This window comes from Camponotus vicinus, unplaced genomic scaffold (genome assembly GCF_025532165.1).
Source record: "Camponotus vicinus isolate PSW18456_S1 unplaced genomic scaffold, iyCamVici1.0 SCAF_7, whole genome shotgun sequence".
In the NCBI taxonomy this organism is placed as follows: domain Eukaryota; kingdom Metazoa; phylum Arthropoda; class Insecta; order Hymenoptera; family Formicidae; genus Camponotus; species Camponotus vicinus.
Window position 1 is genome coordinate 9,606,397 of NW_028141979.1, and position 11,235 is coordinate 9,617,631.

Below are 11,235 nucleotides of genomic sequence, written 5' to 3' on the forward strand. Positions count from 1 at the left end.
ACACTATCTTGGGAGCTTCGTGCTTTTCGGGACTATCCGAAAAATTCGATTCCGATTTCATGGAAACTCGGCATAATTTTCGAGATGAGCGCGCGTAATCTCGGACCAATGGGCGATCGCCACAGTGTGCGATTCCACACAATCCCACATCGCGGACGTGTGTGTACACAGTTGTGTTTGAGCGATATCAGGTGACGTTTTTGTCGTACATACTACTGTTGTTGGGGACGATATAATTTGCTGAAAAAAAAAAAAAAAGAAACTAAGAATTGCGCGCACGAAGCAACTTTCTTCCCGTTAAATTGAACGGCTCTCCGCCTCTCCAACGAACGACGGAGAAGGATAAATCGAGCGTCGAGCAACGGCAACGACGAGGGCAAGGATCACCATCAATCACTGTTGTCCGCTCCGCCAACAGCTGACCTCGGACTGGCTCTGACGCGCCGAAAGAATGGCAGAAGCCGCCGTTAATCTCATCATAAAGGCGCCGAATCAACAGATCAAGGACCAAGTGGTCAGGTGCGATCTCGGCTGGACCATTGGCCGCCTGAAGGAGTACCTGTCCGAGGTCTATCCCAGCAAACCAGTAAGTCGTTCGTGCGAAGATGTCTCCGCCCGGTGAAAGCAGCGTGACGTTTCTCCCAATTTCCCCTAAAAAAAGTAGAAAGAACAGGACTCTTATTAGCGTTACATTTTATAGAGTCTTACATCTGCATCATGATTCCCTTCATTCGAAGGTAAAATAATGTTATGGAAATATATTTATCACGTTTCTCGACGACGTGGAAAGATATGTTATCTTTCTCGAAATATCATCAATTTTTACCATCTACAACCCAGTTCATTAATATGTTAGATATGTCACGGTACCAGGAACTAATTATAATTAATTATGAAATCATTTTTTTTAATCCTTTTAAACCAAGAAAATTTCTATAATTCTTTTAACTGGCTTATAAATTTTATTATCATTATTAATATATCATAATTTATATCATGTATCGTATATTAATGCATTAGATTTTATTTAATAACTAATTTTGAATTGTTGTTGTTTGTATAGGAAAGTTCGCATCAGAAGTTAATCTATTCGGGTCAACTGTTAAATGACTCTGCACAATTGAAGGATATTCTGAGACAGCGCGATGGTTTAGAAGATCAGGCGTATACCGTTCACCTGGTTTGTACACCGCAGAAAATATACACCGCTAAACCAACATCGAATCAGAATCTGACGATTGAGAAAAATACAGATACAACATCCTCGATGAGAAACAGTCATATCAGGAGCACCAGTGTTCAAAATCAGAATCATGAAAATGCTAATGCGACTGCACCCCAGTCTCAAATGTATCTGCCTCAACAGTACTTTGATCCTCGAAATAGTCAACAATTGGCCTGGATGCAACAGGCATACACGCATTATTTCACGCAGTATATGCAACTGTAAGTGCATCTTCTTCTTCTTCTTCTATGGAAACTGTTGTAAAAGAGTTGTAGAAATTGCATAAATAAGACGCAATCTATTCGTTTTTTCTTCTTACAGCATGGCAGCACAAGGCGTACAATTACAAGCCAGTATTCCGTACCTGCAACAGATGAACATTAACAGCAATGACAATACACCTCAACATACATACGCGAGTAACAATAACAACAATGTCGTTGACGAACAGGCTGCCCAACCAGTAGCGCAAGACGCGCCGGAGATCAATGCGGGAAATAACGACGTGCCTGAGGACGCTGCATTTAATCGCGATTGGTTGGATTTCTTCTATACGTTGTCCAGAATCATTCTTTTATTCGGTATAGTGTACTTCTACTCGTCTCCTCTCCGGTTTCTCATTGTTACATTTTTGGGATTTGCAATATATCTGTGAGTATAATATATTATTTAATATATAATATATTATTTAATATTCTACTATTTCTACAATAATTTCATCATACTCTTATACATATACATTTTTCTATTCTCTAATTTTTTTTTCAAACTTTTCTGAATATTATACAGGGTGTTTGAGATCACCCGTACACCCCTTTTCTTTCAAAAACTAAGCATTTTTGAGAAAAACTGTACTTTTAGACAAAAATTGTATGGTTTTCAGGGGAACAGTTGTTTTTAAGAAAAAATATGTAATTGTTAATTACAAATTACATATTTTTTCTTAGGAACAATTATGTGTTTTCTTTACACCAATTGATTCCTCTCATTATTTTGTGCATAAAAGTATTAAAGTCAGATAATCAAAAAATGAATATTTTACTAGATATTTTATGGTTTATGTAAAATTAAGAAATTATTTCAATCCTTATGACTCGAAAAGTACTTAATGAAAAAATATTTAATTATAATGTTTTGGAAAGCTCTTGAGATAAGTTACAAGAATATGCAATGAAAAGTAGGGAGTCCCATTTAAGAAATTGAAAGTGACCTTTACGTGACCTTCAAACGACAATTGAGGGTGTAACCAATGACACCATCTTATGTTCCCCTCAAAACTATACAATTTTTGTCTAAAACATTTTTCTCAAAAATGCTTAGTTTTTGAAAGAAAAGGGGTGTATGGTCTCAGACACCCTGTATATTGTTTGTATATAATATAAAGTAACACTTCTGTGTATTACAGATATCAGGGTGGTTTCTTCAGGGTACAACCAATATTACTAGGTGAGAACAACAACGCTCGTGTAGACAACAACAATCAAGTGTTGCAAAACGAAGTGATGGGCCCACAAGCTGTGCCACAGCAACAAAATCCTCAAATGCCAACTCCACAACCGGAAGCACGGACAAATGCCAACGAGGAGAACGAGGAGCAACGGCCAGGCGCACTCGCCTTTACTTGGACCTTCTTTAGTTCATTTTTCGCCTCGCTTATCCCGGATCAGCCGAATGTCATTTAATCTCACCTGGGACTCATACTGTTATAAAATCGAATTTTTTTCCTCTATATTTACAAAAAAAAAAATATATATATATATATATACACAAACAGAACAAAAACGTGGCATAAAGATCAGAGAGCGTAATGAACTTTATCAAATGGTGTAAGTAGTATCATACAATCTATAAAATCAGAAATGCTTGCAAAAATGTGAGATTTGATACATGTATTCCTATGAAAGTCTGATCAGTTTTACAGTACCCATTTTTATATCTGAATCTAATAGTATATGTAAATGTTCATATGTATGTTAATAATGGACATACGCTTAAGATGGGAGACACTTATCGCGAAACTCAATTTCCAATATCGCGTGTAAAGATTATATATATGTATCTCGATTGAATTCGACGATAGAGTTCACGAGAAAAACTAACACAGTCACGTTACATCTATACATATTAATGCTAACTTTTCTTCGGAAGAAGATTGTTAGAATCGCCATCCCAAAGCTATTAGAGTTTAATGTATAAAGAACATTTTTTATGTTTGTAGAGTAATTTAAAGAACAACGAGATATAAATTGTGTGCGTGGTATGTGCACGCGCGCATGTGTATGTATGAGTATGTGTGCCTATATAAATTTAAGGAAACATGATTTTTGCGTAGAGCTTGTATAAACGATGAAAGAGTAATAACAGTATGTTTAATTTGCTTCGGGAAAATTTTCTTATACAGCAATAATATTATATTACGCGATTTATATAATTTCTGTGATGTTTAATGCGGTCGTAAATATATTCAGTGTGATATCCTTGTAAAACGTGTCGCACTGTATTCATATATATATAAAATTGTTATTTTAATATATAATTTTAGTACATTATTATATAATTAATATATAATTATGCATAAAGTAATAGTTATATATTTAATTATTGTATATAAAAATAGTAATTATATGTATAATTATTATTTGACATACAACATATATATATGTATATATATATATATATATATACATATACATTATACATGGCGAAGATATTTAGTAAAATTTCTGTAATTTTCCTAAATAGTTTTATGGATATATAAATAATTTATATATATGTATATATATATGAATAAAAAGAGTATATATACATATAAATGATTTATAATATATATATATATAAATAAAAGGTGCGGATGAAAATAAAAATGTATGTAAGCAAATAAAAGAATTTTTGAAATTTGTCTCGTTTAGTCATGTGTTGTTTATTTCGACGATCAAATTATGACGGATGTTTATTACGTAATTAAATATTAATTAATAACAAAAAAGTGAAACTTGTTAGTTAAAGGAGTGGATTTTATATTTACCGCGCTGGCATGAAGGCGCATGCGCATGCGACACGTGTACGTGACGTAACAGGGAACAGAAAGTATATGCATGGTGTGCGAGAAATTACCGCTTTATTTATAGAAATTATTTTTATATTGGTATAATATATATCGTATTTTGAAATACTGAATTTTTGTTATTTAATTTTATAAAAACAATTTCTACAGAATTACGTTAATCCTCTTTCAACCGTTCAGCTGTTTTGTTGTTTCACAACAAAAGGAGAAAGTGAGATATTTATGCTATTTTTTTCTAATTATTATAATATTATTATGTATGACATTGTCAAAAGTACAAATCAAGTTACTTGTGAAATAGTACGGTATATTGAGTCGACAATTAGGTCCACAAAATAAATTGAAAAAATTAGAGGATGGCTATTTAGGACCTTTAAGTGAGCAGAAATTAAAAGACAGTAACAAACTTTTAATTTCAAAATTGAAAATGATTACACAGACGTTTCATCATTTCATGTTTTTTCGATTGTCAAAAGTATATGTTGTATTATAATGTGAAAAAGTTCATCGTTATTTCACAGAAATGCCTCGGTCGAGAGTTTCTGATTTACTTGGTGTACTTAAGGGGGCACAGAGTGTCACAAATGCTCTGATAAAACATCAGGAGGATGCGATCAAGCACAAAATCACACATTCCAGTTTAAAGAATTTACCTGAAAAGTACATGCAAGCTGTAAGAAAAAGACTGAGTGACATAGATCCAAGTAAGCTCTCTGTAAGTCCCTTGAATAAAAGCAACGTCTCAATCTTTTATGTTTTATTAAAATCTCTTGTAATGTTTGTTTTGCACAGGAACAAGGAGCAAAGGATTTTAAAGAAATAACTGAGCGTATGAGTATGGTTGAAAAAGGTGTTAGACAATATGTTAAGATAATAGCTAGTCAAAGCTTAAACATGAAAAGTGATGATTATACTATCAAGAAGGCGAAATTGCATATATATAATGCTGCAAAAGATCCAAAAGAATTGCCTCTTGATAAAGATGTCACTTTGCCAAAATATGATGATAACAAATTCACAATTGAGAAGTCTTCGCAAGATGTACAAAATAATACAACATGGAAATATATGACGGTAAAGGAAAAGATTGAGACCATTGCCACTTTGGATAAGGAGATACCTCAAATAGAACTCTCTGATAAAGATAAGGAAATTTTAAGGAAATTGGAATTGGAACACGAGAAAAATATTAAAAATAAAGTTGCTAGCTCCATTTCATCCTCTGCAATTAATACACCTGAAAAAGAATCTGTAAATATTCAAACAGAGCCTAAGGAAAGGCCAAAGGCTAAATTATCAGTTAAACCAAAACAACTCGTAAATATCAAAATTTTTAATTAAATCACATATTTATTCATATTTAATTATGAATATCCTATCGCTTAATTTATATTATAGTTATCACCTACTGCCAAAGAAAGAAAAGTTCCTGCTACAAGATTGCAAAGAATGGTAAGTTTTGGTACCCTGGGCCTTGGTCTTGGTATTGGCACTGTCGCAGAATATACACGGAGAACATTACGCTTGAAGGAGCAAAGTGTTGGGGATACAATTGATAGCATGTTCCTCACTAAAGCTAATGCAGAGAGAATAGTCTCGACATTATGTAAAGTGAGAGGTAAGATTTACAAAAGTGCCACATATATAGGATATTATTATTTCATTTTATTAAAATTACAGGTGCAGCTTTAAAAATTGGCCAAATATTGAGTATCCAAGACAATACTATTATAAGCCCCGAATTGCAGAAAGTTTTCGAAAGAGTCAGACAAAGTGCTGATTTTATGCCCACATGGCAAGTAGAGGTAAAAATAATAGTAGATGTTGATACATATAAAAAAAAATTTATCATTATATATAATATTGATTATTAAAATTATTTCTAGAAAGTTTTAAGTAGCGAACTTGGACACGATTGGAGAAGTAAATTGGCATTCTTTGAGGAGAAACCATTTGCAGCAGCATCCATTGGTACATAAACGTTCTTTTCTTTATGTAATTTCGATTTAAAGTTTCTTTAATAATCATATGGTGTATTTTAGGGCAAGTGCATCATGGTACATTATTGGATAAGCAAGATGTAGCAATAAAGATTCAGTATCCAGGTGTGGCTGCGGGTATTCAAAGTGATATTGAGAATTTAGTAGGCATAATGAAGGTACAAATATTTCAAATAACGTGATATCATATATGAGATCATTATTTAAATAACATTATCTTATAAATATCAAATATTATTTATGTATTTCAGGTTTGGAATATGTTTCCAGAAGGAATGTTTATAGACAATGTGGTGGAAGTTGCGAAACGGGAACTTGCGTGGGAAGTGGATTATATAAGAGAAGCAGAATGTGCAAAAAAATACAAGGAATTAATGATACCTTACCCAGAATATTATGTGCCTACAGTAATAGGTATTGAATAAAAATAACACAAAATATAATTAACTAGATATTAGAGGTTTAGATACATTGTTAAATTTCTAGATGATCTTTCTACAAAGCAAGTATTCACGACAGAGATGATAGAAGGTATACCTGTTGATAAATGTGTAGATATGAATGTTAAGATTAGAGAACATATAAGCGAACTGATTATGCGTCTGATTCTAAAAGAATTATTCGAATTTCGATTTATGCAGACTGACCCAAATTGGTCCAATTTCTTTTACAATATTAATACAAAACAGGTATTGTGTACAAAATAATTATATAATTGTAATTTTGTAATTTTTATCAAGAATGTTCTAATGAATTTATCTTTACAGTTAATTTTATTGGATTTTGGGGCATGCAGAACGTATGAAAAGGCATTTATGGACAAATACATAGAAATTATCAATGCTGCAAGTGAGGGAAATCGCAATAAGGTCCTACAATTGTCTCGAGAAATGAAACTTCTTACTGGATACGAGTCCAAGGTATCTTATAAATCAGATACAATATCTAATAATATTCTAAAATATAAATGAAACAAAATTTATATTGGCAGATTATGGAAAATGCTCACGTGGACGCAGTCATGATCCTTGGACAAATATTTGACAATAATCATGAGTATTATGATTTTGGAGGACAAGATGTGACAAAACAGTATGTGTGTCTCACATTTCCATATTTCAATTAATAACTGGCAATAAAGTAACAATTGCATATGTATGCAGGATCCAGGTTCTAGTACCAACCATAATACATCACAGACTTTGTCCTCCTCCCGAGGAGATATATAGTTTGCACAGAAAATTATCAGGGATATTTTTGTTATGCGCAAAACTTGGAGTCAGGATCAAATGTCGCGATATGTTTCGGGATATCTATGCTAATTACAAGTTTGATTGATATGTTAGTATTGATATTATAACAAAATACATATAAAATGCCTAGATATTTTTACAAGTGTGTGTAGATATACATATATATATATATATATATATATATATATATGTATACAATTTTATTAAAAAACATATACACACAAGTGTATATAAATATATATATATATATATTTATATATTTATATACACTTGTGTGTATATATGTTTTTTAATAAAATTACGAACAATTCTTACTTTAATAAATAATAAAGAATTTAATAATTCATAATATATACTTGTAAACACAGATGACATGATTATTAATTACGGCGGTATATTGCCTATAACCCCTCCTAAAAGATGTGCAGTTGGTTGACCGATTTTTTAAAAGAAAATTTTATGTACAAGCTATACTCTGGTAAAAAAAAAAATCTCAATTTCCTAGAAAATTTTAAGAATTTGTCTTAATTTAAATTTATGAACAATTCTAAAGAAATATAAGATTTAATCAGGATTTTTAATGTTATTTTAGAAAATTTGTAGAATAAAAAACCAGAATATTTAACATTTATATATAAAAAATTCATTTACAATAAAAATATTATGAAATCTCTTCATTCCTTTTCTAAAGATTTTTGAAAAGTGTGTCAATTCATCATCAATTCGTTCAATAAAAAATCTTAAAATTTCCTGAGAAAATTTTAGAATTTTTATGGACAATCTAAAAATTTTTATGAGAAATTCTCTAAATAATTTTCATCGGAAATTTCACCTTTTTGCCTATATTAAATAAATTATTTATATACAGGGTGTCAGGGCAATCTCCTCCCAAAAAAAGCTCTTGTAGCTTACCTCGAGAGCTTTTCAAAACACTATAATAAATATTTTTTTCATTGAGTACTTTTCGAGGCTTGAAATAATCTCTTAATTTTACATAAACCATAAAATATCTAGTAAAATATTCATTTTTCGATTATCTTACCTTAATACTTTTATGTACAAAATAATGAGAGGAATCAATTGGTGTAAAGAAAACACATAATTGTTTCGAAGAAAAAATATGTAATTTGCAATTAACAATTACGTTTTTTTTCGAAACAATTATGGTGTTTTCTTTACATCAATTTATTCCTCTCATTATTTTGTACATAAAAGTATTACGGTAAGATAATCGAAAAATGAATATTTTACTAGATATTTTATGGTTTATGTAAAAATTAAGAAATTATTTCAAGCCTCATAACTCGAAAACACCCTGTATATGCGCGTGCTGCGCATGCGCGAGAGACCCGATCTGCTTGCAAACACATGGCTCGTGTCACGCACGTGAATGAAAGATGCTTATGTACATAAATATAATTTCATGATAATTTCAAGATGCAACATGTGTATGTGACAGTTATCTTCAATATTATTGTAAAATGTCTCAGGACAAGATAGGTACATTTTCGTGATCAACCATAATATCTCTGCTTTGAATAATACACCTGCAATATTTGTAGTTGACAAGTATTTGTCTTGTGCAATTTTGTCAAGATATAAAAAAAATTTAATTATAGTTGGCGTTGACATTCTCCTGGAATTTCTGGAAGTGGCATTCAATCACATACTATATTTCCGAAAGATTTATCCTGAGGAAATTTTCGTTAAGAGAAAAATATATGGAATTACAGTTTATGTATCGGAACATCCAGAATTGAATGAATACCTGTCAAATGTATTAAACGCAGTCAGAGAATTGATAAAGGAGGATGAAAATAGTGTTAAAACCATTAATCTTACTTTCTACAACAAAAACAAGCTACCAATAGAGAAATTTGTCTTTGATATCGTTAAACTGCAAGCAGAGTTTACAGAGTATGTTGAACAATTGAGAAGTGTCTTCTTGATAAACCTCATTTTTTTAGCTATATATTAATCTCTTCATTTTAAGGAAAGATCCATATTATCTAAAAACAGAAGAAGCATTGAAGACAATCTGTTTAAAATTATCAATGTGCAACACATACTTAAAACCTCTCCCTGATGGTTCAACATTCTCTGTTGAAATTCAGACAAATGAAACTGCACATATTATTTTAAGTGAGAATCCAAAATGCGAAGATTTTCCATGGATTATTGAAGATGGTGCAGTCGAGATGATCAATAAAAATCTATTGCCGCTAAAAGATATTAAAACTGACTGTTTAAACTTACAGATGTATGTGATTGAGGACACAACAAATAAAACCTAAGGTTTAAGCAGAAATCTGCACAACTAATCTACATGTCTCTTTTTATATTTTTATTTCGTATAAAACATAGAAAAATGTCTGCAATCTGTTTGCAGTTATCACGACTGTCCCATCAGTTTGGATATAAACTCTTTATCTCTGTTCCATAAAATGTTACAGATAGCGTTCAATTGATAAGAGCAATCAAACATCTCAGATCTTATCGACGATTTGCTGGCATCAATTTTGACGACTTTAACTTTCCATTTGTCTTCAAACTCCTTGATTTGCGCGTCGTCTATCACACAGCTTGACCAAGGTTTGAACCTGAAAAAAATGTTTGAATGAAATTATCCAAAATTTTTATACAGATAAAACGATATAAAGCCATAGCTGCATATCACTTTGTGCCAATCACTATATTTGCTGGTTTCTCTTTTGTCGCAGTCATTGTATTCATCAAATATGGAATGTCATTGAAGCTCGATGCATCATCAAAGGAAAACACAGAGCACATTGCGTCAACTTTGTCTTTGCATGCCTGAGAAAAAAAAAATTTTTCCATATCATATTACTTTTTTTGATCAAATATGTATAAATAATTATTTTAAAAGTTATTGCTTTGTTACATACTGACAAAATATGACTGTATTTTTTTATACTGTTTTCTGACGTATCCCAAAATTGCAGCTTAAACAGAACAACTTTATCCCAGATCTTTACGGGCCAAAAAACGTTTGTCTTTCTTATGCCATTGGTTTCTGTATAATTGTTGGATTCCAAAGTGCCTGCAAGTTTTCCTACCACCGAGGTCTTTCCCACGCCAGATCTACCTATCATAAAGATCTTGTAAGTGACCTCCTCGATGGAGGTGGGTAACGATGGTCTCTCCAGAATGCCTGAAATAGGCAGAACAAGCCTTAGAGCAAGTATGCATTTTTTATCGTTTATCAAGTATAACTAGTACCATAGAATCTTCTCTTTTTGGAAGAATTTACATAGAAATGATGGACCAGGGATTCTCCTTCCGCTGAAGCTAACCAGTTCATATTAATAGCACTCATCTCTCCTCTTTACTACGGAATAAAAAGCAATTAGATGTACTCGGGGACGCAATATGTAATAAAATGTATTGTTACTCGTATAATTTTACATTATTTAAAAAATCAATGAAATCGATAAACATCCTTACATAAATTATCGACCGCGCATGGACTATCGATCCTCTACGAGAACCAAGTGAAGCAACGACCAATTGGAAACCTACGTGAAAAATCCCTCTCGCGAGCGCACATTTTTCCCTCCTTTTCCGCTCTCCATATTCTGACAGAAGATTCTTAAAAAACCCTGCGAAAAAAAAACGTCAAAATTAATTAACGCGAGCCGAACGTAAAAAAAAAAAAACAATGAAAACCAAAGG

The 11,235-nt window shown here is 31.8% G+C and overlaps 4 protein-coding genes across 9 annotated transcripts; 3 read left to right on the top strand and 1 right to left on the bottom strand.

The window, feature by feature from the left end:
• Positions 1–148: 148 nt before the first annotated feature.
• Positions 149–4,124, top strand: Herp (Homocysteine-induced endoplasmic reticulum protein). Of its 2 annotated transcripts, none has more exons than XM_083104633.1 (4): positions 149–586; positions 1,064–1,446; positions 1,547–1,876; positions 2,631–4,124. In XM_083104633.1, exons 1-4 carry the CDS (start codon positions 452–454, stop codon positions 2,905–2,907), a joined length of 1,125 nt encoding a protein of 374 aa, XP_082960759.1. In that variant the 5' UTR covers positions 149–451; the 3' UTR covers positions 2,908–4,124. The 2 variants fall into 2 exon arrangements, with proteins under 2 accessions (XP_082960759.1, XP_082960760.1); XM_083104634.1 differs by lacking the exon at positions 149–586 and adding an exon at positions 593–737.
• A 166-nt stretch (positions 4,125–4,290) lies between these two features.
• Coq8 (ubiquinone biosynthesis protein COQ8, mitochondrial) lies at positions 4,291–8,001 on the top strand. Of its 5 annotated transcripts, XM_083104391.1 has the most exons (13): positions 4,291–4,500; positions 4,811–5,004; positions 5,082–5,606; positions 5,688–5,907; positions 5,970–6,094; positions 6,176–6,260; positions 6,332–6,447; positions 6,541–6,703; positions 6,776–6,978; positions 7,057–7,209; positions 7,281–7,381; positions 7,453–7,630; positions 7,911–8,001. In XM_083104391.1, exons 2-12 carry the CDS (start codon positions 4,813–4,815, stop codon positions 7,625–7,627), a joined length of 2,058 nt encoding a protein of 685 aa, XP_082960517.1. In that variant the 5' UTR covers positions 4,291–4,500; positions 4,811–4,812; the 3' UTR covers positions 7,628–7,630; positions 7,911–8,001. The 5 variants fall into 5 exon arrangements, with proteins under 5 accessions (XP_082960517.1, XP_082960515.1, XP_082960516.1 ...); XM_083104389.1 differs by lacking the exon at positions 7,911–8,001 and having other exon boundaries at positions 7,453–7,673; XM_083104390.1 differs by lacking the exons at positions 4,291–4,500; positions 7,911–8,001 and adding an exon at positions 4,517–4,666 and having other exon boundaries at positions 7,453–7,673.
• Positions 8,002–8,872: 871 nt separating this feature from the next.
• Positions 8,873–10,116, top strand: Polz2 (DNA polymerase zeta subunit 2). The gene is made up of 4 exons (XM_083104395.1): positions 8,873–9,042; positions 9,162–9,459; positions 9,536–9,837; positions 9,996–10,116. The coding sequence occupies exons 1-3, from the start codon at positions 9,024–9,026 to the stop codon at positions 9,834–9,836; spliced, it is 618 nt and encodes a 205-aa protein (XP_082960521.1). The 5' UTR covers positions 8,873–9,023; the 3' UTR covers position 9,837; positions 9,996–10,116.
• LOC145974513 (ciliogenesis and planar polarity effector 2) lies at positions 9,872–11,220 on the bottom strand. The gene is made up of 5 exons (XM_083104394.1): positions 11,008–11,220; positions 10,783–10,891; positions 10,449–10,714; positions 10,220–10,356; positions 9,872–10,142 (listed from the first exon to the last, which is right to left on the bottom strand). The coding sequence occupies exons 2-5, from the start codon at positions 10,877–10,879 to the stop codon at positions 9,935–9,937; spliced, it is 708 nt and encodes a 235-aa protein (XP_082960520.1). The 5' UTR covers positions 10,880–10,891; positions 11,008–11,220; the 3' UTR covers positions 9,872–9,934.
• Between the last annotated feature and the right edge of the window lie 15 nt (positions 11,221–11,235).